Below are 24,252 nucleotides of genomic sequence, written 5' to 3' on the forward strand. Positions count from 1 at the left end.
TTGTTTGATACCATCATGAAAGAAAATTGTTATAGATACCTTTGACCTTGAGAGCCCAATGGCCTATTACTCATTTATGTTATGAAGTACCCTAAAGAGGTGAGATGAAACTGTGTTGGTATAAGAAACACGATTCACTCAGGGTTGTAAAAAAAAATTTTTTTTTAATTTAAAAAATAAATAAATTTTATTCAGTAAGACAAGAACTCTAGCACATAGTGTCAATGAACCCAGCAAAAGGTAATGCCAGCACTTCAATCACAACCACATGCACACACATTCTATTCTGGTTCTTTTGATTAAGCTCCCCTCTCAGGTACCAGCTCTCTCTATTTCCAGTAAGACAAATTTTCCATGTATCTTCGATATACAACAGTTATTGCCATTTTATGGAGAAAGTCATCACTTCTGCATTTCTACCAGTAATCACCCCCTAGTTACCTATCACTCTCCTCCCGTGAAAAGCCTAGGACTTTCATGTCACATACTCAGTTGGTGAAGTCTTCTTTCCTATGAGCAACCGTGGCCTGTACAGGGACTGTCACCCTGCACCTAGTAAATATGAAGACTGAGAACATAGTTTTCCATTATTCTATGCTTTCCCTGATGCTAATTCATACGATAATGAATTAGATAATCAGTGTCCTTGTTTTTCCAGGGGGCATGGATATAAATGAACCATGCCCAATGAAGTAGGCCCTTTCATCATATGGACTGCTTCCTAGAGCCCAGCATGAAAGGCCTGCAAGAAAGGCATAAGTTCAACAGACTTTGGACTTCAGGTTAAAACTCATAGTCATGTACTCTTTTCAAGAAAATGAAACTAAATACTGTAAACACTAAAGATAATGAGCTATTTGTACATGTCATTATTCCTATGATATATGATATATAACACATCCAGAGTTTTAACACAGGTGAATCCTGAAGACACACTATTGCTTAGTATTTCCATGTTCAGTATATTTGTATAGTTTCTGTCCTCACTTAATTCTGTCATTACCCAACCATGTAGATATTTGATGAAAAGCCTTAATGACATTCACTACATCTTTAAGTATACTCTCGAAAATATGATCCTCTGATGTCCCAGTTTTGATCTTTGAGTAAAAGCATTAACACGTACATTACTTTTGCAAGGTTTCTCAAACTCTGTTGTCTAGTGACTTGGGTGGCCAGGATAAAGGTTGACACATATTTACATAATTTCTCCTCACTGTGGAGTTTGTTCTTGCATAATACTTGAACTCTGATGTCTTTGCCACACTCATTGCAATTGTAAAAAAAATTGCTCCAATGTTTTCCAGTTGTTGAACTTTGGATAAACACTGCGCCACACAGTAATTTCTGTAGTTGCTCTCCAAAATGTATATTCTGATAGCTAGTAAAGAGGGAGTTCTAACTTAAAATTTGCAAGTATGAACTTTTTGGTAAATCTTTAGTTTAAAGCAACACCTAAAAGCCATGCTATATCCATCACTTTTCTAAAACCTCTCACCACTATGAAGTATCTAATAATGAGTTAGGCTTGAAGAGACACTAAAGGTTTTGCCACACTCAGTACATTTTAATGTTTCTATCCAGTATAGTTTCTCTGGCTACTCAAAAGGTGGAATTTGTTACCAAAAAAAAAACCTTGCCAGTCATCACATTTGTAAGGTTTCACTCCACTATGGACAACCTGATACCTGGTCATGTGTGCACACAAACTGAAGACATTGCCACATTTGTTACATTCGTAAGGTTTTTTCTCTAGTATGGATTCGCTGATGTCTAGTAAGGCTTGAACACACAGTATAGGCTTTGCCACACTCATTGCATCTGTGAGATTTCAGTCCAGTATGAATTTTCTGATGTCTAATTAAACCTGAATACACAATAAAGGCTTTGCCACACTCATTACATTTGTAAAGTCTCTTATCAGTATGGACTGACTGATGATAACTGAAGCAGGAACGCAACCTAAAAGCTTTGCCACACTCATTACACTTGTAAGGTTTCTCTCCAGTATGGATTGTTTGATGAACAGTTAGGCCTGAATGCAAACCAAAGGTTTTGCCACATTCAGTACATTTGTAAGGTTTCTCTCCAGTATGAATTCTCTGATGTGTAGTTAGCATTGAATGTACAATAAAAACTTTGCCACACTCATTACATTTGAAAGGTTTCTCTCCACTGTGAGTTAACTGATGGTAAATTAGGCTTCTACGAACCTTAAAGGCTTTGTCACACTGATTACATTTGTAAGGTTTCTTTCCAGTATGGACAGACTGATGGGAAGTGAGGTTACAACGCACCCTAAAGGCTTTGCCACAATCACTACATTTGTAAGGTTCCTCTCCACTGTGAATTATCTGATGACTAGTTAGCCTTGCATGCACATTAAAGGCTTTGCCACACTCATTACATTTGTATAATTTCTCTCCACTATGAATTAATTGATGACTAGTTAGCCTTGCATGCCCAATAAAGGCTTTCCCACACACACTGCATTTATAAGGTTTCTCTCCAGTATGGATTCGCTGATGTGTAGTTAGGCTTGAATGCTTACTATAATCTTTGCCACACTCATTACATTTGTAAGGTTTCTCTCCACTATGAGTTAACTTATGGTAAGTTAGGCTTCCATGCACCCTATAGGCTTTGCCACACTCGCTACATTTGTAAGGTTTCTCTCCAGTATGAATTCTCTGATGTGTAGTTAGGCTTGAATGTTCTCTAAAGTCTTTATCACACTCATTTACATTTGTATGGTTTCTCTCCACTATGAATTCTCTGATGACTTCTTAGGCTTCCATTCACCCTAAAGGCTTTTCCACACTCATTACATTTGTAAAGTTTCTCTCCCGTATGAATTCTCTGATGTGTAGTTAGGCTTGAATGTTCTCTAAAGTCTTTATCACACTCACTACATTTGTAAGGTTTCTCTCCAGTATGAGTTAACTTATGGTAAGTTAGGCTTCCATGTACCCTATAGGCTTTGCCACACTCGCTACATTTGTAAGGTTTCTCTCCTGTATGAATTCTCTGATGTTTCGTTAAGCTTGAATGTTCTCTAAAGTCTTTATCACACTCACTACATTTGTAAGGTTTCTCTCCACTATGAATTCTCTGATGTACAGTTAGGCTTGAATGTGTACTAAAGTCTTTACCACACTCACTACATTTATAAGAATTTTTCCTGCATGCTTTCAGATCTTTTGTCAATATTGAGGGATGCCTAGAATCATTCCTATATATAGTACAAATGGTGGACTGGACACTAGGAAAATCTCTTTGAAGTGGACAGATGGAGGAACCATTGTTGAAAGACTTCTCGGCTGGATTATATTGATGAACGTTCCCTTCACTTTGAAATATCTCCATATCAGCCCGATGTGACTGAAACCTTAGTCCAAGCCTGTTTTCAATAGGCTCATTTCCTGCATGCTTGCTACAAAGTTCACCTCTTCTATCAGTGAGATGTTTTTTAGGACTTAAAGGCATTCTTTTGTGATTCTTTTCATCACCTCTCTGCTGACAAGCATAATCATGTGTATCTTCCTGGATTTCCCTGAAGTAAAAATCTTCGATTACATGGCTTTCATATCTTCCAAACATCACTGTTTGGAATACTCCTTCTGTATTACTGGATTTTGTTGGTTTTAATTTCTTAATCACATATGAGGGAGAGATATCTACAAGAAATTAACAATACATATTTTACTTACTGATTCATTTCTAAGTAAATATTCCATGTCGAGATCCAATATCGCACCAAAAGTAAAGTTATACTGAACACAGTTATGAAACTCCCTGAACATGACCCACAAACTTCTAAAATAAAGAAACAGGATTCATTACAACAAAATAGTGGTCACATGCAAATCAAATGAATTTAAGGGTAGCCTAGTTTCAAACACCCTATGATAAAAACACATCATGAAAACTTATGTTAGCTTTCAAGGAAAGGGTATTTGTCAACCATGACTCCAAAATAAGTATCACTTGTCAATAACAATACCACTACCTCAAACTGAGGAAAAACAGACTATACATATTTTTACATACCTACTGAAGATAAATAAATACTAAAGCATAGACAATATAATATAATGGTAAATAATCCAAAACAATGTTATCTGTAAAGATTAATCTAAACACAGAACAGTCTAAAATTATACAACAAACATATCATTAAGAAAATTAAAATATCAATAAAACTTTTAAAAACAAAATACTGTTCAAAATATATGTCATAAACTATCCGTACCCACAAAGAACAGTCTTTTGAGAACATCGACAACTGGTACATGGTAGTTATATTGTTTAAGACATGCTAAAAGATCATCATCTGTATATTGCAATAAAAGTTAATTTAAAAAAAAGTTTCTAAGAACCCAGGAGAAAAACAACAGTGAGTAACAGGTAACTATATTACAGAAAGCAATCTCTCTCAAACTCTAAACATTCCCCTTTAGGAATGAAGAAAGAACTTCTGTTCTAGAAAGAGCACACATATGAGAACTAAAAACTACGTGAGCATCAGGTCAGGAAAAGACACAACATTATAAAAAAAGAATGTTAGAAAGAGCCAAAATTCACCATTGGGATTTTATGACTGGATATAATAGCTGATCCATAGAGTGATTCTCTGTGTACACAGGGCCATTTACTCATCCAGTACATTGGCCCAAAATATATGTAATACAGAGTCTGTGCTTTGAAAATTGATTAATTGCAGGAAGATATTAGAAAAGAAAAACTCAGAAAACGATGCAGGCAGAATATCTCATAATAAAGACTCCAGAAAGTTGGTATACCTTATTGAACAAAAACAACTTATGAGTCTTTGGTAGAAAATATGCAGTATTCTAAGTTTTAAAAAGTCTTGTAGGAAACTCTCAAATAACAGCAGTTGACTCACAAGGTTTATGGACATAACCCTCATTTACAAAAAAAAGTGACAGAAAAAAAATTGGAACTCGAACCCACAGATTCAGATGATATGTTCTGAACCAGGACTGCACACCCAGGCAGTATAGATCACAAAGGCTTATAACAAATACCAGAAGCTTAGAAAGAAACACGACTGGGGTCATACGACAGCTAAGCTGTGTCACTATGATTGTGTTGAACAGCCATCGGTCCTGGAAATTGTTTCTGAGTCATCACCTACCAAGGATGACTCTTGAAGAATTAAAAAATCTGAACACACCTATAACTTGTAAGGAGATTAAATGACTAATGAAAAACCATTCAAGAAATAAATAACAGAAAACATCACTACAAAATTCTATCACACGTCTGAAAAAAGCTAACACCAATCTTCTTCAAATGCCTCCCAAAAAAACTGAAGAGGAAGGAACTCTTTCAAACTCATCCCAGGAGGCCAGAATTGCCCTAATGACAAAGTGAGACAAAGACAATACAGGAATACCACAGAATAATATCTCTCATAAATAATGATGAAAAAATTATCAATAAAAGCATAAACCAAGTTAAGTAACACACTGAGAGGATTATCCACCATAACTAAGGGGGATATGACCAGAGAATGCAAGGTAGTTTGCAAATAGAAAAATAATTCGATGTAATACTGCACATGAAAAGAATGAAAAAAAGACATGATCACCTCAACTGACACAGCAAAAGCACTGGAGACAAGTTAGCCTTTCATGATTAAAAAAACCTCAATGCACTAAGAAGAAAAACCAAGTCCCTCAACATAAAAGAGGACATATATGACAAGCCCACAGCTAATATCATACGAGTGAAAGACTAAAAGCCTTTAACATCAGGAACAAGACAGGGATGCCTATTCCCAATATTTCTTTTAAAAATAGTCTTGAAAGAGGAAAAAAAATGGCACAGATGATAGAGGCTCTATTCATCCCTCTGGTGACCAAATTAAAGTTGTGACAGAAACAAGGAGCAGCAACAAAGAAACTCGCCTGGGATCTAGATGAACAAGAAATACGACTAGGGAGAAATCCAAGAAATCACCCTGTGATGGCAGAAGGTAGGGGCGAGGATGTGAGGCTGCCTGGTTTCGAGTGGCTGAGTGAGATGGAGGCAGTGGCTGCGGCAGCTGGCAGATGCCTCTTCAAGGGGCCGGGGTCCATGAGTGGATTTTCGCGGTGACGGATCTGCTTGCTCTGAGCACCAGTGCCAATTTGGCTGTACGCAGAGGGCACCAGGGACTTACAGGAAGATATTTTGTGAGTACCAAGGTGAGACTTGCACAGTACAGAAGTGCTGGCAGTATCCATTGTTCCCTGTTGAGCCCTCCCCACCTCCCAGTGCCTGGAAACAGTGCCGCCATAGCGGAGGTGTCATCAAACTGGATAACAGCGCTTGTTCTGCTCAGAGGATTCCCTGAAACCCTGCCTCTCCCAACTTGCAGCTCCACCCAAGCCACATCCAGGTGTATCCTCAATGAGTCAGATGCACCTTGCTGAGCAGCGCCTAGACTCATACTGGAGGCAGCTGGCCTCGGTTTCTGGTGTGGCCTTTTGAGGCACCTATAAGCACAGTATCTGTGGATTGCTTGCTGAATTTTAAGAGGTGGCCCTGGATGGGCAGAGGCTTGGGCTAAATTTGGCCTGCAGCTGAATCCCTCTTAGGACTGTGCCACAGGACACCTACTTCACAAAGCCTCACTAATAAGACCAGAAGACTTAGGAGCTTTGCTTAGTACATAGAAACAGACACAGAAAGGCAGCCAAAATGGGAAGACAAAGCAGCAGAAATCATATGAGAGAACAGAACAGAGATCCAGATATAAGAGAGTCAAGTAATCTAACAGATGCAGAGTTCAAAACACTGGTTACAAAGATGCTCAATGAACTTTTGGGAAGTGTAAATAAATTCAGTGAGAACTTAAACAAAGAGATAAAAATGGAAATGGAAATTATAAAAGGGAACCAGTCTGAAATGAAGAACACATTATCTGAGATCAGAAGTATAGTAAATGGAATAAACAAAGGCATAAACAAAGTGAATAAAGAAAAGGATCAAATACCCTATCTAGAAGACGGGAAAGCCAATCAGGACACTCAATTAAAATGGCAAGAAAAAAGATGCTGAGACTATAAAAATAATTTAAGCAATACAGGACACTATTAAGGGTCCAAATATCCATCTGACTGGTGTAACTGAAAAAAATCCAGATGCTGAACAGCTGTTTGAAGAAATAATGACAGAAAACTTCTCTAACTTGGTAAAGGAAATAGACATAAAACCCAAGGAAGCTCAGAGAATCCAAAAATCAGGGATCCAAAGAGGCCCACACCAAGACACGTCATAATTAAAATGCCAAAGTTTAAATACAAAGAGAGAACCTTAAAAGCAGCAAGAGAAAAACAGATAGTTACTTATAAGGGAAAACCCATAAGATTGGCAGCTGATTTCTCAAAAGAAACTATGCAGGACACAAGGGCTTGGCAAAAAATATTCAACAGGATGAAGACCCAGGATCTACAACCAAGAATTATTTATGCAGCAAAGCTTTCATTTAGAGTTGAAAGACAGATAGAGTTTCCCAGACAAAAATAAGCTAAAGGAATTTATCACCACCAAGCCAGTATTACAAGAAATGTTAGAGAGACTGCTTTAAGAAGAAAAAACATGTATCAGAAACAGGAATAAAGAATGGTAACAACTACATTCCTATCAACAAGTACCTCAAATGGAAAAGAATTAAGTGTTCCAACTAAAAGATACAGTGGATGAATGGAAAAGAAAACAAGACCCTTACATGTTGCCTATAAGAGACACACTTCAGATTAAAAGACACACAAAGACTAAAAGGAAAGGGATGGAAAAAGATATTGCTTCGATGGACCCAGAAGGTATGTAAGTCAGACAGAGAGAGATAAAGACTACATGATTTCACTTATGTATGGAATCTAAGGAATAAAAAAAGCAAACTAACCAAAAACAAACTCAGAAAAATAGTGGACAATTAGAAGGAGGGTTTGGGGGGCTGGGAGAATGGGGTGAAGGGTTAAAGAAGTACAAATTAGTAGCTGATGGATGGTCACGGGGATGGGGAGCGTGGCATATGGAATGCAATTAGCATATATAGGTTGGCTAGGTGGAGGGTTAGGGGAGGGACGGAGCAATTGGAGGGATCGTTTTATGAACTATATAGATGTCTAATCAATGTACTGTATACTTGAAACTATTAAAATAAATAAGTTTAGAAAAATTATCCACTAGGAAAGGGGGTGAGGGTGAGGAATGTATATATGGGGAGTATAAATTAAATGAGACTGGTCATGGGTTGGTAACTATTAAAATTATGAGATGAGAAGGAATTTATTATACTATTCCCTTACTTTTAATGTTTGAAATTCTCCATAATAAAAATTTTAATCAAAAAAAAAAAAATGGTACCGAAAGTTCTCGCCAGAACAAAAATGAAAGAAAAGTAAATAAAAGTTGAAAGATATGAAATCAAGATGCCAAAATTGATTTGGGTTTTATACATTAAGAAAGAACAATCCTCTAACTAATTCCACAATGCAATATAATAATAAATTAAATTAAACTTAATTTAATTTAATTTAAAAAACAATAAAGTAATATAATAAAATAAGAAAAATAAAATAACATCCTAGGTGTAACCTTATGCAAGGAGAGGAAGATTTGTGTACTCAATGAAAAACAATACTGGAAAAAGTAAACAAGACACAAATAAATGCAAAGATATTCCAAATTTATGGACTGGAAGACAATATTGTCAAAGTGTCAACGCTAGCCAAAACCATCAATAGATTCAATGTAATTATTAGGAAATTTAAAACAGCGTTTTTTTTTAAGAAATACAAAAATCCATCTTAAGGTTCAAATGAAATGTCAAAACGCTCTAATTGAAAAAAACACTTAAATAAAAATCAAAGACTCACAATTCCATATTTCAGAATCTATTACAAAGCTAAACTAATCAAAATATGTTGTACTGGAATAAAGAATAGAATAGAGGAGTCAAAAATAAACTGAGATATATATAATCAAATGATATTCCACAGGGTTATCAAGACTACTCAATGGAAAAAAACAAAACAAAACAAAGAACACCAGGCTATTCAACCAAAGATGTTGAGGAAACAAAATATAAATATAAAAAAGAATAAATCTGGAATAAATCCTTACAACATAAGCAAATATTAACTAAAAATCAAATGGACACCAAACCATAAGACTGAAAACTATAAAACTCCTAGAAAGAAACACAGGAGGATAACTTACATTGGATTCAACAATAATTCACGAGATGACACCAAAGTAAACAGATAAATTGAACTACGTCAAAATTACAAACTACTGTGCAGCAAAGGACACACTCAACCGAGTAAAAGACAATACGTGGAACAGGAGAAAATACTCAGAAACCATAAACATCAGATAACATTTTACTGACTACATAACCAATTTATTGACAAAGGATAAAGGCAAGACAGCCAGATGAAGAAGACATGCATTGGGAAACCTACAGAGGAAGGGCCAGAAGCTCTCATGTCCTTCCTAGCATTCTACTCTCCCCAGTCACCACTGGTTCACTAACATGGAACACTCTCCTTTTGAGACTTAGAAAGTCTCATTCAGTAGGAATGACTAATTAAATCACTGGCCATTGGTAATGAAACTCAATCTCTAGCCTTTCTCCCCTCTCAAGAGGTCAGGTGGTGAGACCGTAGCTCCAACTCTCTTAACTGTATGGTTGGCTCCCCTGACAACTAGCTTTCTTGTCACTGAGGATTTCCAAAAGTCACCTCAATCACATACAGAGATGTGACTGAAAGAACTGGCAATGAATAAGACCCTCATTTCACCTTTAAGGTCCTGAAGAGACTGCAGAAATTGAGGACAAGAGGCCACGTGTCATAACAAGAGACCACCCCATTGCTGTTATCACTCAGTGAATTCCAAGCCTTTGAGCCCAGGTCAGAAATGGTTGTGAAGACTGCATACATATTTCTTATCACAAATCACAGTATCTTAACCTTCTACACTCAATGTAAACAACTCCACACATCTCAAAATGAGAATGAAGGATGAAGGATGTAAGTAGACACTTCTCTAGGGATGATGCATAAAACACATGAAGAGATGTTCAGTATCATGGATCATCAGGAAACGCACATCTTAACCATGACATCACCGCCCACCATTATGATGGCTGCTGTCAAAAAAAAAAATGAAAATAACAAATGACAAAGAGGATGTGAAAATATGGGCATTCTACACTGCTGTTAGGAAAGTAAAATACTGTAGCTGCTATGAAACACAGTGAGGCAGGTCTCTGAAAATTAAACATTGAATTACCATCCGCTATAGTCTGAACATGGGTGTCCCTTAAAGTTCCGATGCTGCAATCCTCCAAATGACAACAGGGAGCCTGTGGAGGGAACTGGGTCAGGAGGGCAGATCCCTCATGAGGAGTATCAGTGCCCTCCCGAGAGACCGGAAACCAGCCTTCCTTCTGCCCTGCGAGGGGACAAGGAGAAGTCGGCCAACTGCAATCGGGAGGAGGGTTCTCCTCCCAATCTGACCATGCTGGGCCCGACCTCAGACTTCCAGCCCCAGAACTGGGAGAAATAATTTCCTGCTGTTAATAGGCCACCCACTTGGGTTCTCCATTATAGGAGTGAGAACAGACGGACACACCCTGTGACTCAGCAACTCAATTTGTGGGAACATATACAAAAAACTAACAAAAGAATATCAAAGAGATGTTGGCATTCTCGTGTTCACAGTAGCATTATTCACAATAGTCCAGAGGTAGAAACAACCCATATGGCCATTGAGAAATGACTGCACAAAAACATGGTAAATAGATACAATCAAATATGATTCAGCATTCAAAATAAGGCACTTATCCAGTCATTTGCTACAATGTAGATAACTGAGAACATTATGCTAAGTGAAATTACCACTCATAAATAAGACAAATGCTATATGACTACTTATAAAAGGTACTAAAATTGTCAAATTACTTGGCATAGAAAGGAGAACGCAGCAGTTACGTGCAGAAACATCTTCAAGAAGTAACATGGACACCACAGAGGAGGTTGATGTGCAGACAGGTGGTCAGCAACATACAAAGGAAATAAGAACCAGAGAACAACAGAACCTGGAGGGAGGACAACAGGGCCCAGGCACACGCTAAACAGAGTTCAGCTGCAAACAAAGATAAAAAAAATTGTCTTCATGGGTTTGCTCGAAAATACCATTTCCAGAACTTTAAAAATTTTACAGAAATTACAGGTGCTATAAACAGTGAGAGAGGTGTTTTTAAAATGAGAGAGCAGCTTAGCTTCCTGTAAAATACAATGGAATACTTAAGGATTAATATAGTATATGAACGTGGACACAATGGTTCCAGATACAGCAAGTATTATTAGAAAAGTATAGTTATACCAAAATAAAAATGGAGTGAAACTTGAAAAAAAACGCAACAAATTGTAGATAGAAAAGAGAAAATGTTCTATAGAAACACCGATGAATCATACACAACTATGACAAATTTAATGCTATGCCTGAAATTAAGACTGTGACATGAAAAATATATACATAGTCTCAAGCTATTAAAAATTCCAAATTTAAGACTTTAACTGAATTCAATTGACAGAAGAGTAACAACATGAGGTCTTAAATCAAGCGAAAAGAAATAGAAAAATTGATTGAGACTATCTTTTCAAGTATTCTAAACTAAGTTTAGGGTTTAGGGTAAAGTGCTAGTGAGCCATACCTTCCACACTAAAGAAGGAAATACTGTCATATATATCAAACAACGTCCATTCCCCAATTCCACCCTCCAAAACATACCATATATAAAACACTAAAGAATCACCGAAAATATAAAACAAATGACTAAATAAATAAAACTCAAGTTCATTTGTAATACTAGGGATTGTGTAAAATGAAAGGATCACTGGCTTAAACAAAAACAAATGACAGTGACTTCACTGAGGGAGGCACCATTCAACTTCATAACCTCCCTCAATAAGCTTCAATAATGTACCTGCTGAGGCACTGTGCATAACGGCACACACAGGGAATGAGAACCGTGGCATGAAAGACAGTATAGTCAGTAGCCTCAAGGGTAGGAGGCTGTGAATTTGGACAGTTCTACCAGGAGAAATTCTATCCTGGTTAGTACATGTGTGCACATGATCCACGTGATCACAGAGTTCCGGAGAGATGTTTACTGACAGTCCGGAAACGAGAAAGAAAATTGAAAACACTTATCAGTCAGGTTGTCGTGACACTTTCTATGTCACTGTCCTGGGACATGCTGACCGCTCTACCGGGCACACCAAGTGCTGCTCTGTGCATAGATGGATAATATTTCAACATACCAGTCAAAGTATCTCCATCAAGAATTTTCTGTGACCAAGGACACTCACTCCACAGTAGAGCCCACCAGGAGTTATCCATCCCCTAAAGGTGGATGACACCAGCAAGACTTTGAACTATCAGACCTTAGCAATGTGTAGTTCATGGGCAAGTTTCAGAGGCAAACCATGCAAACTACAGAGAACATGAAATCCAGAAGAGTCTATAATTCCAGACGATGTAGCGTGGTGCAGAGAGAGAGACAAGTACAAGGAATGTAGTCACACACTGTAGGATCATGATGGGACCATATGCACCACCACAGACACCATGCTATGAGCTTGGGAGACTGAAATGTGCTCCCCTCTTGTAGGACTGGAGACCGAAGAGATGCTCTCTCTGTCCACTGTCTCTAGAGATTTCGTAATAACAGTTACAAAAGATCCTACCCACCTCCCTGTGACACACACCTCTGAAGTGTAAAGCAGAGGCATACAGAAAAAATGGCTGAGGGACGGGAACAGGCAGACAGGACAGGGAAGAGTCCCATGCAGTTCCTGGGGCGCCAGAAGGAATGGACGGAAAGACAGTACATCCCCTCTTCTGATCAGACCTTCCAACCACAGGAAATGGGGATGGGACCAGAACGGGTCCAAAAACCAGAACTGCAGGGCTTCAGCTCTGCTCTTTATGGACTGAGAACTGAGCATCCAATGGAACCCAGTTCAGGAAAGACCAGAGGGACAGAGACCGACTGAAATAGCCCACACCACGCTCAAGTCAAAGAAACAAAGATGTCACAGGTGCTACACAGAACAGTGTTGTGATCAGGATAAAGACTCTACCTTAGTCTCTGTTGGAACTGCAGTCCCACTGAAGGTGAAAAAATAATGTTTTTTTATTTTTGTAAAGTTGGAAAGAAGAAAAGTTACCTTAGAAGGTTTCCACAAAAAAAATTCTGTTTGCCCACGGAACATTCTCCCTTGGGGTGGGTTTGCAAACACGATGAAGGCTTTGGCTTCCTCTCTCCCTTCCTGAGATCTTACCTGTTTTCATCCCTTCGATACATTTCTGCCGATTTGGTTTTTGTGCTATTTTCAACTCACTCTCCAGAATCCAGGGCGCTTTCCCTTGTTCCAAAATGGAGACAATATACAGATCAGAAACAGAAATTCCTGCACATAAGAAGAAAGCAGCATGAAGACCTGTAGCTCTGCCAGAATCCCCAACCTCTGGTCAACTGAGGAATGAGAATAGTACAGATGGCTCAAGAAAAATAGTTCCCAAATCCATCGACTCCTTGCCTCCTTCTGTGCATAGGGACCAGTGTCATATGCAGATACTGAGTTCTCTTCCAAAAGCTACTCAATCAATACATGGGGATAAAAAACAAAGAATTCGATATTTTAAGTTTGCCATAGGGTGTTACAAACATGTTAGCTCTGGAACGACCCCTGATGTCATGGGCAGATAGATCATCTGAAGAAAGGACGAGGTTAAAGTCCTGATGCCACCTCGTGAAGCCTTTTCATGTCCCAGTAAACGAAGCTTCGATCTCAGTCATGCAGGCAGAGGCTCCCAAGAAGCACCCACGGGAAAATGAAGAGACACACAGGGCAGATCCTGACCCCGGAGGGAAGTCATCCTCACCCAGAAAGCGCAGTTTCCGGTAGCTCTCCAACGTCACCTCCCTGTACAAGGCCCTCTGAGCTGGGGTCAGGCATTCCCACTCCTCCTGAGAGAATTCTATGAACACATCGCTGAGTGTCAACTATCCCTGAAAGGAAACATATTTCAGCAAGAGGAAATGGTGACAGTACTTACCTTCACACAGAATGAGAAGGGCAAAGAGATGTAAAATCGATTCAGTTAGTGTGGTCTGACACAACCATGTTGGATATTTCTGAGCAAGTTATATGCCCATAAACATGGTTTCTACTACTTTCCCATAAAAGGTTATCACATCCGTACATCAGGAAGGGTCTCTCATTTTTCGGACAATATATGGAATTACAATTAAAATTCACCACCAGGCTGTCTCTACAGAGGGGTTAGATGTTATCTTCTATACAAGGAGTGCTATTCAGTGTCTGGATGAGCAAGAGCATGAGCAGTATCTTCAGAGATGACAAAGACCACAGCATCAGATTCTTAAATTGTGATGAGGATAACAACAGCCTTGACTAAAATTTTTTGAACATGTCCTATGATCATTACTCTAAATGTTTACATATTTTAACTTGTTATCAACATAATAGCTCCCTACAGACAACCTGTTCCCGTCTTACAGAGGAAACAGGCATGACAGACACTCTGAGAAACTTGCCTGAGGTCAAAATCTAAGATTTGACCCAGCAAACACATTGACTCAGGTGCTGAAGTTTATATTTAAACCTATGGAATCAAACAGTTATGTAACAGTCAGAACCTCACAAGTACACAAAGCTTTCTCTGAGAAAACTTAAAACAAGTTCAAGGTTAATGACACTGAACTCCGTGAAAGGTTATTACCTTTGCACGTGCGCACACACGTACATAATATGACACTTTCTACTGTAGAGATATTATTAACATGAGTGTGTAGAAAAAAATTAAGATCATGGACCATGTTTAAGATATTACAACTGATAAAAAAATTAAAACTTATTTATGAAATATTAATATCTTTTATAAAAACCATGACCTTTTATAAAACCATTCATGTGTTCATGCACACACATATAAACAAACCAATTAACTGAAAAGAGTTGTCTCTTGACATATTTTTGGATGACTTTATACACTGCCATTTTTATTCATCTGTATTTGAGCATCTTAGGTCCATAGAAGTCTACCAGTGATACTTATTTTCATTTTTCAAGATTGAATACTAAAGGAGACTATTAAAAAATTATGCAAACTGAAAATAAAGACTACTTAAACTACAATTCCTATAAAGTACTTATTGACACATACAAATATAATTTTATCCATTTACATTAGATATGTAGGCTTTAACAAAAGCCAAATAGTGTAGTGGTTGATTCCACTGATAAAACAAGGATTCAAGACTGTAGGAATTATTAGTGTTACACATTAATTTAATAAAATAAGATTTTAGAAATTATCACATTAGTGGGTCCTTGAAAAAATTCTTAAATAACTGAAACTCAGCACAAAAATGAAATGGAGAAAAATCTTTCATTAATCAGGAACATGTCACCAAATACTTGGAACAGCAGAAAACAGTGGATGTATTTTCGCTAAAATCAGTGGAGAAAGGAGGCTAAACAGAGCTCCTGCCTCAGCAGAGATCAGAAGAAGAGAGAAAAGGAGGAAAAAATAGACTGAATGAGACTGAGTCAAAGAGCTGCAACTGTGAAAATTCACAAATCGAAGGATAGAGATTGGCGAATAATAAAAGGAGGAAACAAGACATTCCATGCAAACCATATCCTACAGAGAGCCAGGGTGGCTACATTCTATGAGACAAAACCGACTTTAACACAAAACTGACAACAGGCAAAGGACATTATAATGGTACAAGGGTCCATTCACCAAAATGTTCTAACAATTACAGAGATGCACATAACATTAGATCTTCCAAATATATATATGAGGTGAATGTTGACAGAAATGCAGGTAGAAATAAGCACCAGCACAGTAATCTGTATGAGACCTCACTATTTCAGTTTTAGTCATGGATACAACCACCAAACACAAGATCTATGAGGAATTAGAACACTGTTGTTGACAACCCCATAGAGCTATGGAATCTAACAGACATACAGAACACTCCACCCAATACCACCAGAAAACACATTTTTCTCAAGCACACATAAAACATTCTCCATAACCGACCACAGGTTAGCCACAAAACAAATTTGAAAACTGTTTACAAATTGCAATTCTAAAAAGTATCTTCTCTAACCACAAGGAAATGTCACTAGAAACAAATAGCAGGAGAAAAACAGAAAAATCCACAAAATGTGGAAAGTAAAGAAGTCTTCTTAAACAAACAATAGTTCAAACAAAATTACAAGAGAACTTTTAAAAAATCTAGATGAAAATAACAATGAAAATACAACAGACAAAAAGTTTACAAGATACAATGATAGCAGCACTAAGAGGTGCTAAGTGTTATTACTTAAAAAGAAGAAACTCTCTCAAATCAGAAATCACTAATTGTTTTTTTAAACTATATTAACAAATTTACAAACCTCTGACTATCCTAGGAAAAGTGAGAAGATTCGAATAAATCAAAAATCAAACAGGGACCACTGCAACTGATGGCACAGAAATTTTTTTAAACAATTTGAAGAGAGTAATATAAAAACTATCATACAAAAAGATTACGTAACTTAGAAATATACGAGTAAATTCCTAATAACATATAAGAACCAATCATAAAAAATGTGAACCACATGAGAACTACAGAGGTTCAAGCACTAACCAAAGTTGTGCAACAACAACAAAAAACAAACCCAGAACAGATGGCTTCACTGCTAAATTCTACCAAATACTGATAGAAAAATAACAATAATCCTGATAAACATCTTCTAAAATATTCAAGAATGAACACCTGCAAACTCATTTTATAGAGTCTTCATGACAGCAAACCCAAGAAAGGCACAAGGAAAAAAAAAAGACAAATATCCCTGATCAGTATTGATGCAAAAACAAGTACTAACAAAAGAAATTCAGCACACATTAAAAGAATTATACATCATGACCAGGTGAAATTTATTCCTGTTAAGGCAAGAATGTTTCAACATACAAAAATCAATTAACCCACATTAAGAAAATCAACAAGGAAAAAACACATGATCTCGATTGATGCAAAAAAGGCATCTACTAAATTGAACAACCTTTAAAGAAACTATTAATAAAGTACCTCAACGTGGTAAAAGCCATAAATGAAAAGCACAAAGCTACTGTCAGACAGGTGAATGTCTGAAAGCTTTAGCTCTAAAGTGAGGAAAAAAGCAAGGACACACACTCTCAACTGCCGCGTCCTCTTTCTACCCTACTGCGTGACAAGGTCCGGAGATGGGGACAGAGGCTTCAAGGAATGCATTGTCAAGAACGAAGACGTGGCATGTGTTTAGGGATAATTGGTTTCTTAGAAATGATCCTATTAATAGGGGGAATTTGGGTAGCACAAATTCTAGTAAGTGTAAACGCTATACAAATGGATTTCCTCAAAATTGGCTCTGAGGAAAACATAGTAAATTCCCCGCGTATGGAATCAGCTCTAGTCACCCTGACGTGTCCAGAATGCGTAAACCCTTTATTTGAACAATTATTAAGGGAAATTCCTTTTCATGCGCCTCTTAAAGATATTATGAATAAATTATAACAAGCTGAATTACTAGAACCAGTTTATACTCCTGTTCCCACGCAGTTAGTAGAAAAATTAGTAAAGGATAAGAAATTTACTCATAAGCCTGTGCCTACTATGGAAGGGCCTCCTTTTGTGGCCTAGTGGATAAATAGAAAACTCTGGTATCCACCTAGGAGGGCTAATAGTATGAAAAGATTACCTGATCTTCCTTTGCTTTATACAGGAGCTTATAATAAAGACAGTAAACATATAGTGAATAAAGATGGAATTCATGTGCCTTATAGTAGTTTAAGTTTCATAGAAAGGCTGGCTAGGTCAGGACCTCCTTAGTGCTTAAAAAACAAAGGAACAGAAACTTAGCTTATGAAAGCAGCTTTGTAAAACCGATTTTTATAAATATTTTCCTCATTACTGCACCAAGGAAACTTTTGAACAGCTATGAGAAAGGTTCAGCTTGAACTTTAGATATAGCATAAATCAAATAGCATTTAAAAGATTTCTTCAGGCAGAAAAAGAACAATGTCTGCCCACAAGCCAATGCTTGCTGTTATGAATACATCTATCTATCACCTTTACTTAAATCAAACTGTATCTTACATAATAGATATAAGAATTAAAAGTTGAGATTTTTCCATCAGGTAGTTCTGTTCTAATGATTGAGAGAAAAATGTATTAGTTAATCATGAACATTAATAATAATATACTCTATAAGATTTTCTGCTTTGCCTAACCACAGAAATTTAACTCCCTGCTACCTTAACTACAAAGTATAATCAAATGCCAAAATAAAAAGTATAAAAGTTGTACTCAAATCACAATAAAACGGAACAGTGTCATACCGCCTCTGAGTTGTGTAGTTGACTGTCTCCCGCGCCGACGCCTTGCTCACCTTCGGGACCCCCTGGATCCTGTCGTGGCTGGACCGCGGCACTCAACATTACTATTCAACAAAGTACTAGAAGTCATAGCCAGATCAATTAGACAAGAAAAAAAAAGTCATCCATTTTGAAAGTAAAATACTCTCTTTTCCACATTAAATGGGCTTACATGTAGAAAACCATAGTGATTACACTTACACACACACACACACACACACAAGTGTTACAAGTGGAAAACTATTTTGTAAAAGTTGCAATAACTCTAATTAAAAAATTTTTTTAAATTTATGATAGCATCACAAAAGATGAAACACAGAAAGAAACGTAGTCAAGAAAGTGAAAGACTTACACACCGAGTACTACAAAACATTACTAAAAGGAATCAAAAGAGGTAAATATAAATAGAAAATATCCCTTACTCATAAATTGTACGACTTAACATTGTTCAAATGCCCAGGCTACCCAGTGCTCTACAGCTTCGATGGAATCTCTATCAAAATTCCAAAGGCAATGATGGCAGAACAGGAAAGAAAACAAAAACAAAAACACACCACTAGAATTCATATGGAACCAGCAAAAAAGATCCAGAAGTACCAAAACTCTGGAAATAAAAGACAAGTTGGAGCTTCACATTTTTAGATTGAAAAACATATTACAAAGCAAGATTAAACAGGTCGATGGGACACTGGCATGAATCCAGATACATGAACCAGAGGAACAAAAGAGAATGCCCCGAAAAATACCCCTGTATACATGCCAGATGATTTCCGACAAGGACGCCAAGACTATACAACAGAGACAAAAGTCAATCCATTTAACAAACTGTGCAAAATAACCTGAACATCTACATGCAAAAGAATGAAGCTGGAACATTACCTTCATCAAACAAAAAGTTCTATGTGTCAAAGGATACAAACCACAGAATGAAAATGCAACCAAGGAGAAATGGATGTGAGAAAAAGAATCTAAAGAATCTCCAACTGTCAGATATTATGATTGACTTCCTATTTAAAATGCATGATAGAATAAAACACCCTCTGTCACCAATGTCTGTCTGTGAACTTTCCACTCCACTTGCAATCATGAAGATTTTGAAGTCAGAGACTCACTCATTTAACTTCAAATGCATTGTAAAAGCAGTCAGAAACATTTCTCCTATTGATTCCCTTTCCAGAACTTAGGTATTTGTGCCTAACAATCCGTGACTTCTCTGTGCATCGTCTTTTATCCTAGTTGACAGAGAAGCGACACTGCATCCAGATGTGACCGCTGAATAATTCCCATTCCCTAATGACGCTGATGCCACAAAGCCCACACCCTATCTCCAATCCAAGGGTGTGAAGCTTTGCCCAAGATGATGCCCACTGGAGCCTCTTCACAAGTCCCATGTCACTGGATCACCAGTGAAATGAAATCTAACTGGAGATGAGAGGAACTGAGTGGGAAGGCCCAGGTTCAGTGTCAACAAATAAACATCAGGAAGGACAAGTCAGAGTCAGAGAAGATCAGCAAGTCAATGGGCATTTCAGAGAGGAAAGGCACAACAATTAACAGGGAATATGACTTTACCTGAGAAAGAGCCATCACTGAACCCGTTTCTTTCCTTCTCCTCCTCTTCTGGGCTTCCTCCTCAGGCAACGAGTCTCTAAGAGTCCATCTGGAAAGTTGAAAATAATCTGTTTATCAACATACGCCCTTCCTGTGCCACACACAGGGAAGACCCCACCACCTGGAAAGATGGTATGTCTGCTGCCCCTGTCACAGGATGCATTCAGGGACAGTAACTGCTCCTCAGAGACCAAGTGAGGTTCCCCTCTCTTTTCTTCAGATCACACTGCCCTCCTTGTCACACCTTCACATACACTGCAGCAGCAGGGACCTCGGATGACCTGACAGTCCCCTCTTCAAGTCACAGACCCGGCCCTGATCAAAACCTGTGCAGAGCCCCTTCACTCCCACCCCAAATCTCCGCCCCCAGAAATGGAGGACCCAGAGCCTTGCTGCTCAATGATAGATACACACTAGAGTCACCTGAAGCACTTTCAATGTTATTGAGGCTGGGCCCACTCCGAATATTTCAGTGCCACTTTTTAGACAGGGTACACAAAAGATGTCACTGTAAGCAGGATTTAGCACTGGATGGTGTTAAATCCCGCTTCCCATTAGATTGCTGAGATTCCCTCCTGGATGGTGCTAAATCCCTCAGCAATCTAATGGGAAGTGGGACTTAGCACCATCCAGGAGGCAAGACTAGCACACCACCCACCTACTTTTTCTTTCCCAGGTTTATTGAGGCATAACGGACAAATACAAATTATGGGTGTTTAAGGAATACAACACGAACATTTTAATTACATATACAAAGTGAATATCGCAATCAACTGAATTAACTTATCAGTCAATTCACAATGACTATTTTTTATGTCCATGTGGTGACAACACTTAGGACTTACATCTCAGCAAATTTCAAGTATATAATACAACGTGATTAAGTGTACTCACGAAGCAATAGACAGCCATATCATATTCATTTTACACCTGAAAGCTTGTACCGTTTGACCACCGTCTCCTCATTTTCTCCACTCCCAGCCCCTGGTAACCACCATTCTCTCTGGTTCTATGACTCTGACTTTTAGATAGCACACGTGGCAAGACCACACAATACTTGCCTTTCTCTGTCTGGCTCTATTCACTTAGCATAATGTTCCCCTGTTTCAACCATGTTCATTACTTCTTTCATTTTTAGGGATGAATAATACTGCATTGTGTATACATGTATGGATCACATTTATGTTCTCCATTCATCTGTCAAAAGTTTAGTGGATTCCACATCTTGGCTGTGAATAACTCAGTAATACTAATGGGAGTATAGATATCTCTTCAAAATATGATTTCATTTCCATTGGATATGTACCCTGAAGTGGAGCCCCCCTTTCTTCACTACTATGCAATTTCTTCCCTCCCTCTGTACATCTAATGCCATCTTTCTTTCTTTCCTGCAATTCTGCTCATTTTGTTCCCCTCTCCTGCTGATGTTTCAAGAGTTTATTTGAGCCAAACTGAAAATACATACTGGGGCGCAAGATCCCAAATACTCCCTAGAATGACAGATTTGCAGTTTCTTTTATGTATTTGCAATTAAGGGAGGCAGGGATAGGTTACAGGACAGCTAACCAGATGACATGCTCTTGAAGGTGGTCAAGTCTGGAGGGATAACACTTCTGGCACATCGAAGATATGTTAACCTGAATGCATAAGAATAATGGACAAGACTGCCTTCAAAACCTTTCTTTAAAGAAGTCACAGGCCTGGGATGTGACTACCCACCATGACTGCCCAGTTAGGGATTCCTGATTCAGTACAGAAGCCCTTGTTCCTCCACACTTCCATTCTCCGCCTCCACACTTCCATTCTCCGCCCCCACCCCCAGCGACCCCCCCCTCCGCCTCCCCACTTTTCACTCTTACTATCTTCGTCCAAGGGCCTCATTCATTCTCCACATTGGCATGTTCTCCTCACTCTTCTCCCCTCACTTTCTCAACTTCCCTCTCTGGGACCCTGTTTCTCTCTCGATCACCCTGGCCGCACGGAAGGAGCGGGATGGAATAAGATGCCTGCCTCCCGGAGGAGCGCACTTCCCAGTAGGGTGGAAGGCGGGACGTAAGACCAGTGGAGAGCACAGGGCAGGCCCAGTTCATTCTCACAAGGGCGGAGTCAGAGGAAGCGGGGCTACGAAGGGGAGGCCTGAGGAGAAGGACGGGACCTGAGGGGGACACGAGAACACGGCGGAGAGGCTGTCTCAGGAGAGGCGGGAGGACTCCAGAATCTCAGTACCAGGGAGAGGACGCGGCGTCTCCTGGGCTGGGATGGCCGGCGCTGCCTCAGGGACCGCGAGGTGAGGCCGCGCGGCGAATCCACCTCACGGAATGCGGCGAGGGAGCCTGACGGGCGAAGAGGTCAGGAAACCGAGGCGAAAGGCGGGTCTACGTGGACCGAAGACAGAGAAGCGGAGCAGCCCCGGAGCCATTTCACACTCCAAAGGACGTGCAGCCCCTACAGCGACACCGGAACTTATAAAGGGAAGGGCGGCTGCGGGGACGACAAGGTCCACAGCGACCCCAAACCCCTATATGAAGGGGGGCGGTGTGTGTGTGTGAAATGCAAGTTTCAGCAGGAAAGAGAGAAACTCACGTTGGGCAGGGGGATTTCCGCTCCTGGGTGCCGGACCCTTCCTCTGCAAGAAATGACGCTAAATGAAAAAGGGGGTGGGGGTGGGGGCGGTGCCTGGTGCGCTTCAAGCCGGCGCAGTAGCCCCTGGTATAGGAGGAAATGACAGTGGGACGAGGATAAACCAGGGGCGGGTCCTGGAGAGAGTTCAGGCAAGCGCACTGTCCTTGAAGGGGGCGCAGGAAACAGGCTTAGGGGCGGGACCCGAGCCGAGCTAAACCGGTGAGCGGGGCGCGGCCGGGGACAGACCGCGCCCGGGGACAGACCGCGCCTGCACAGCCACGACGAACAAGAAATAAATTCGGCATTGGAAGTCCAGCGGCCTGAAGCGGAATGTTTTGAGATGCTAGGCATGCGCAGTGTCCGCGACGAAGTGAAATAATAACGGCTTAGGGCCGGCGGGTCGGGGGCGGCGGCGAGGCTTGAGCGTTCTGGGATTTAGCTCCCACGATTTCTTTCCCCGGTGTCTTTAGCTCCCGTTGGAGCTGTCTCCCCACTTTAAGTTAGTATGTCTAACAGTTTGAAGATAAAACATTCGCCTTAATGAGCCATTTGTGTTGGAAACTAAGATGTTTTCCGCTTCACAAGTTGAAAGAGGTTCAAATCACAAGCTATTTTTGCGGGCTGGTTGCACGCAGGTCCTTCTTGTTGGACTGCAGCAACAGCGGGAACTGGGTGTTGGTAAGGGGTGGATGTGGGGACGGGCGGGACCTAGGAACATTTCTGCTATTAGAACTAATGTAAGCAGTTTAATTAAACAAGACCTCAGTTGTCTGTGTAGGGATAACGAACTAGAATGTGAAATATAAAGCTCTCCCTGGGTAAAATAGGCAAGTTCATACTGACACCAATGGATCAGATTTTTTTTCCCTAGTCCCCATTCACCAGAGAGGCCAAGACTCGACGTTTCACACACTTCCACATACATGCAATGACCAGATAGGTATAACCATGGAGACAAAAGTCTTATTAGTGGTGTCCAGAAAGCTGGGGGAAGGTGAAATGGAAGCAACTGATACATAGCTAAAGAGTTTCCTTTGCGGCTGGCTGATAAAATTGTGTTTGAACTGGATGTGATATTTGCACAACATTCTGAATGTATTAAATGGCACCGATTGTACTTTACATGGCAACCTTGTATTATTTGAATTTAATTTAAAAACGAATACAGAGATATAAATTCCTCCAAATTATCTAACATGGATTAGTGGGAATACCCGCTGGCCAAATTCATTTTTGTCTATCTCTGCTTCTCCCACATTGTGTCAAAATAAGAACTGCCTCCCTGTCCACTGGGTGAACTGCGTTGTTTTTTGTTTGCTTGTTTTTTGTTTTTTCAGGGACAGTTAACATTCATGGTTGTGGCCAACGATTCCCTCGGGAGGAGTGGAAATGCCCAGACCTAGGTCAGAGGGCCTTGCACAGGGAGGTCACGTTGGAGAGTGTCAGCGCTGAGCTGATCAGGAAGGGAAGGTTTCGTGATGAGACACCCAGTTGAAC

General features: G+C 39.5%; 1 protein-coding gene across 1 annotated transcript; it reads right to left on the reverse strand.

Moving 5' to 3' along the window:
- Positions 1 to 201: 201 nt before the first annotated feature.
- LOC120581676 (zinc finger protein 665-like) lies at positions 202 to 23,060 on the reverse strand. The gene is given in 8 exon segments (XM_039836786.1): positions 202 to 1,747; positions 1,749 to 2,738; positions 2,740 to 3,677; positions 13,371 to 13,499; positions 13,975 to 14,101; positions 20,095 to 20,182; positions 22,717 to 22,839; positions 22,957 to 23,060. Coding segments are annotated over 8 exon segments (2,670 nt in total). The 3' UTR covers positions 202 to 1,576.
- Positions 23,061 to 24,252: the final 1,192 nt, after the last annotated feature.

Source organism: Pteropus medius, unplaced genomic scaffold (genome assembly GCF_902729225.1).
Source record: "Pteropus medius unplaced genomic scaffold, Ma_sr-lr_union100, whole genome shotgun sequence".
NCBI classification, from domain to species: domain Eukaryota; kingdom Metazoa; phylum Chordata; class Mammalia; order Chiroptera; family Pteropodidae; genus Pteropus; species Pteropus medius.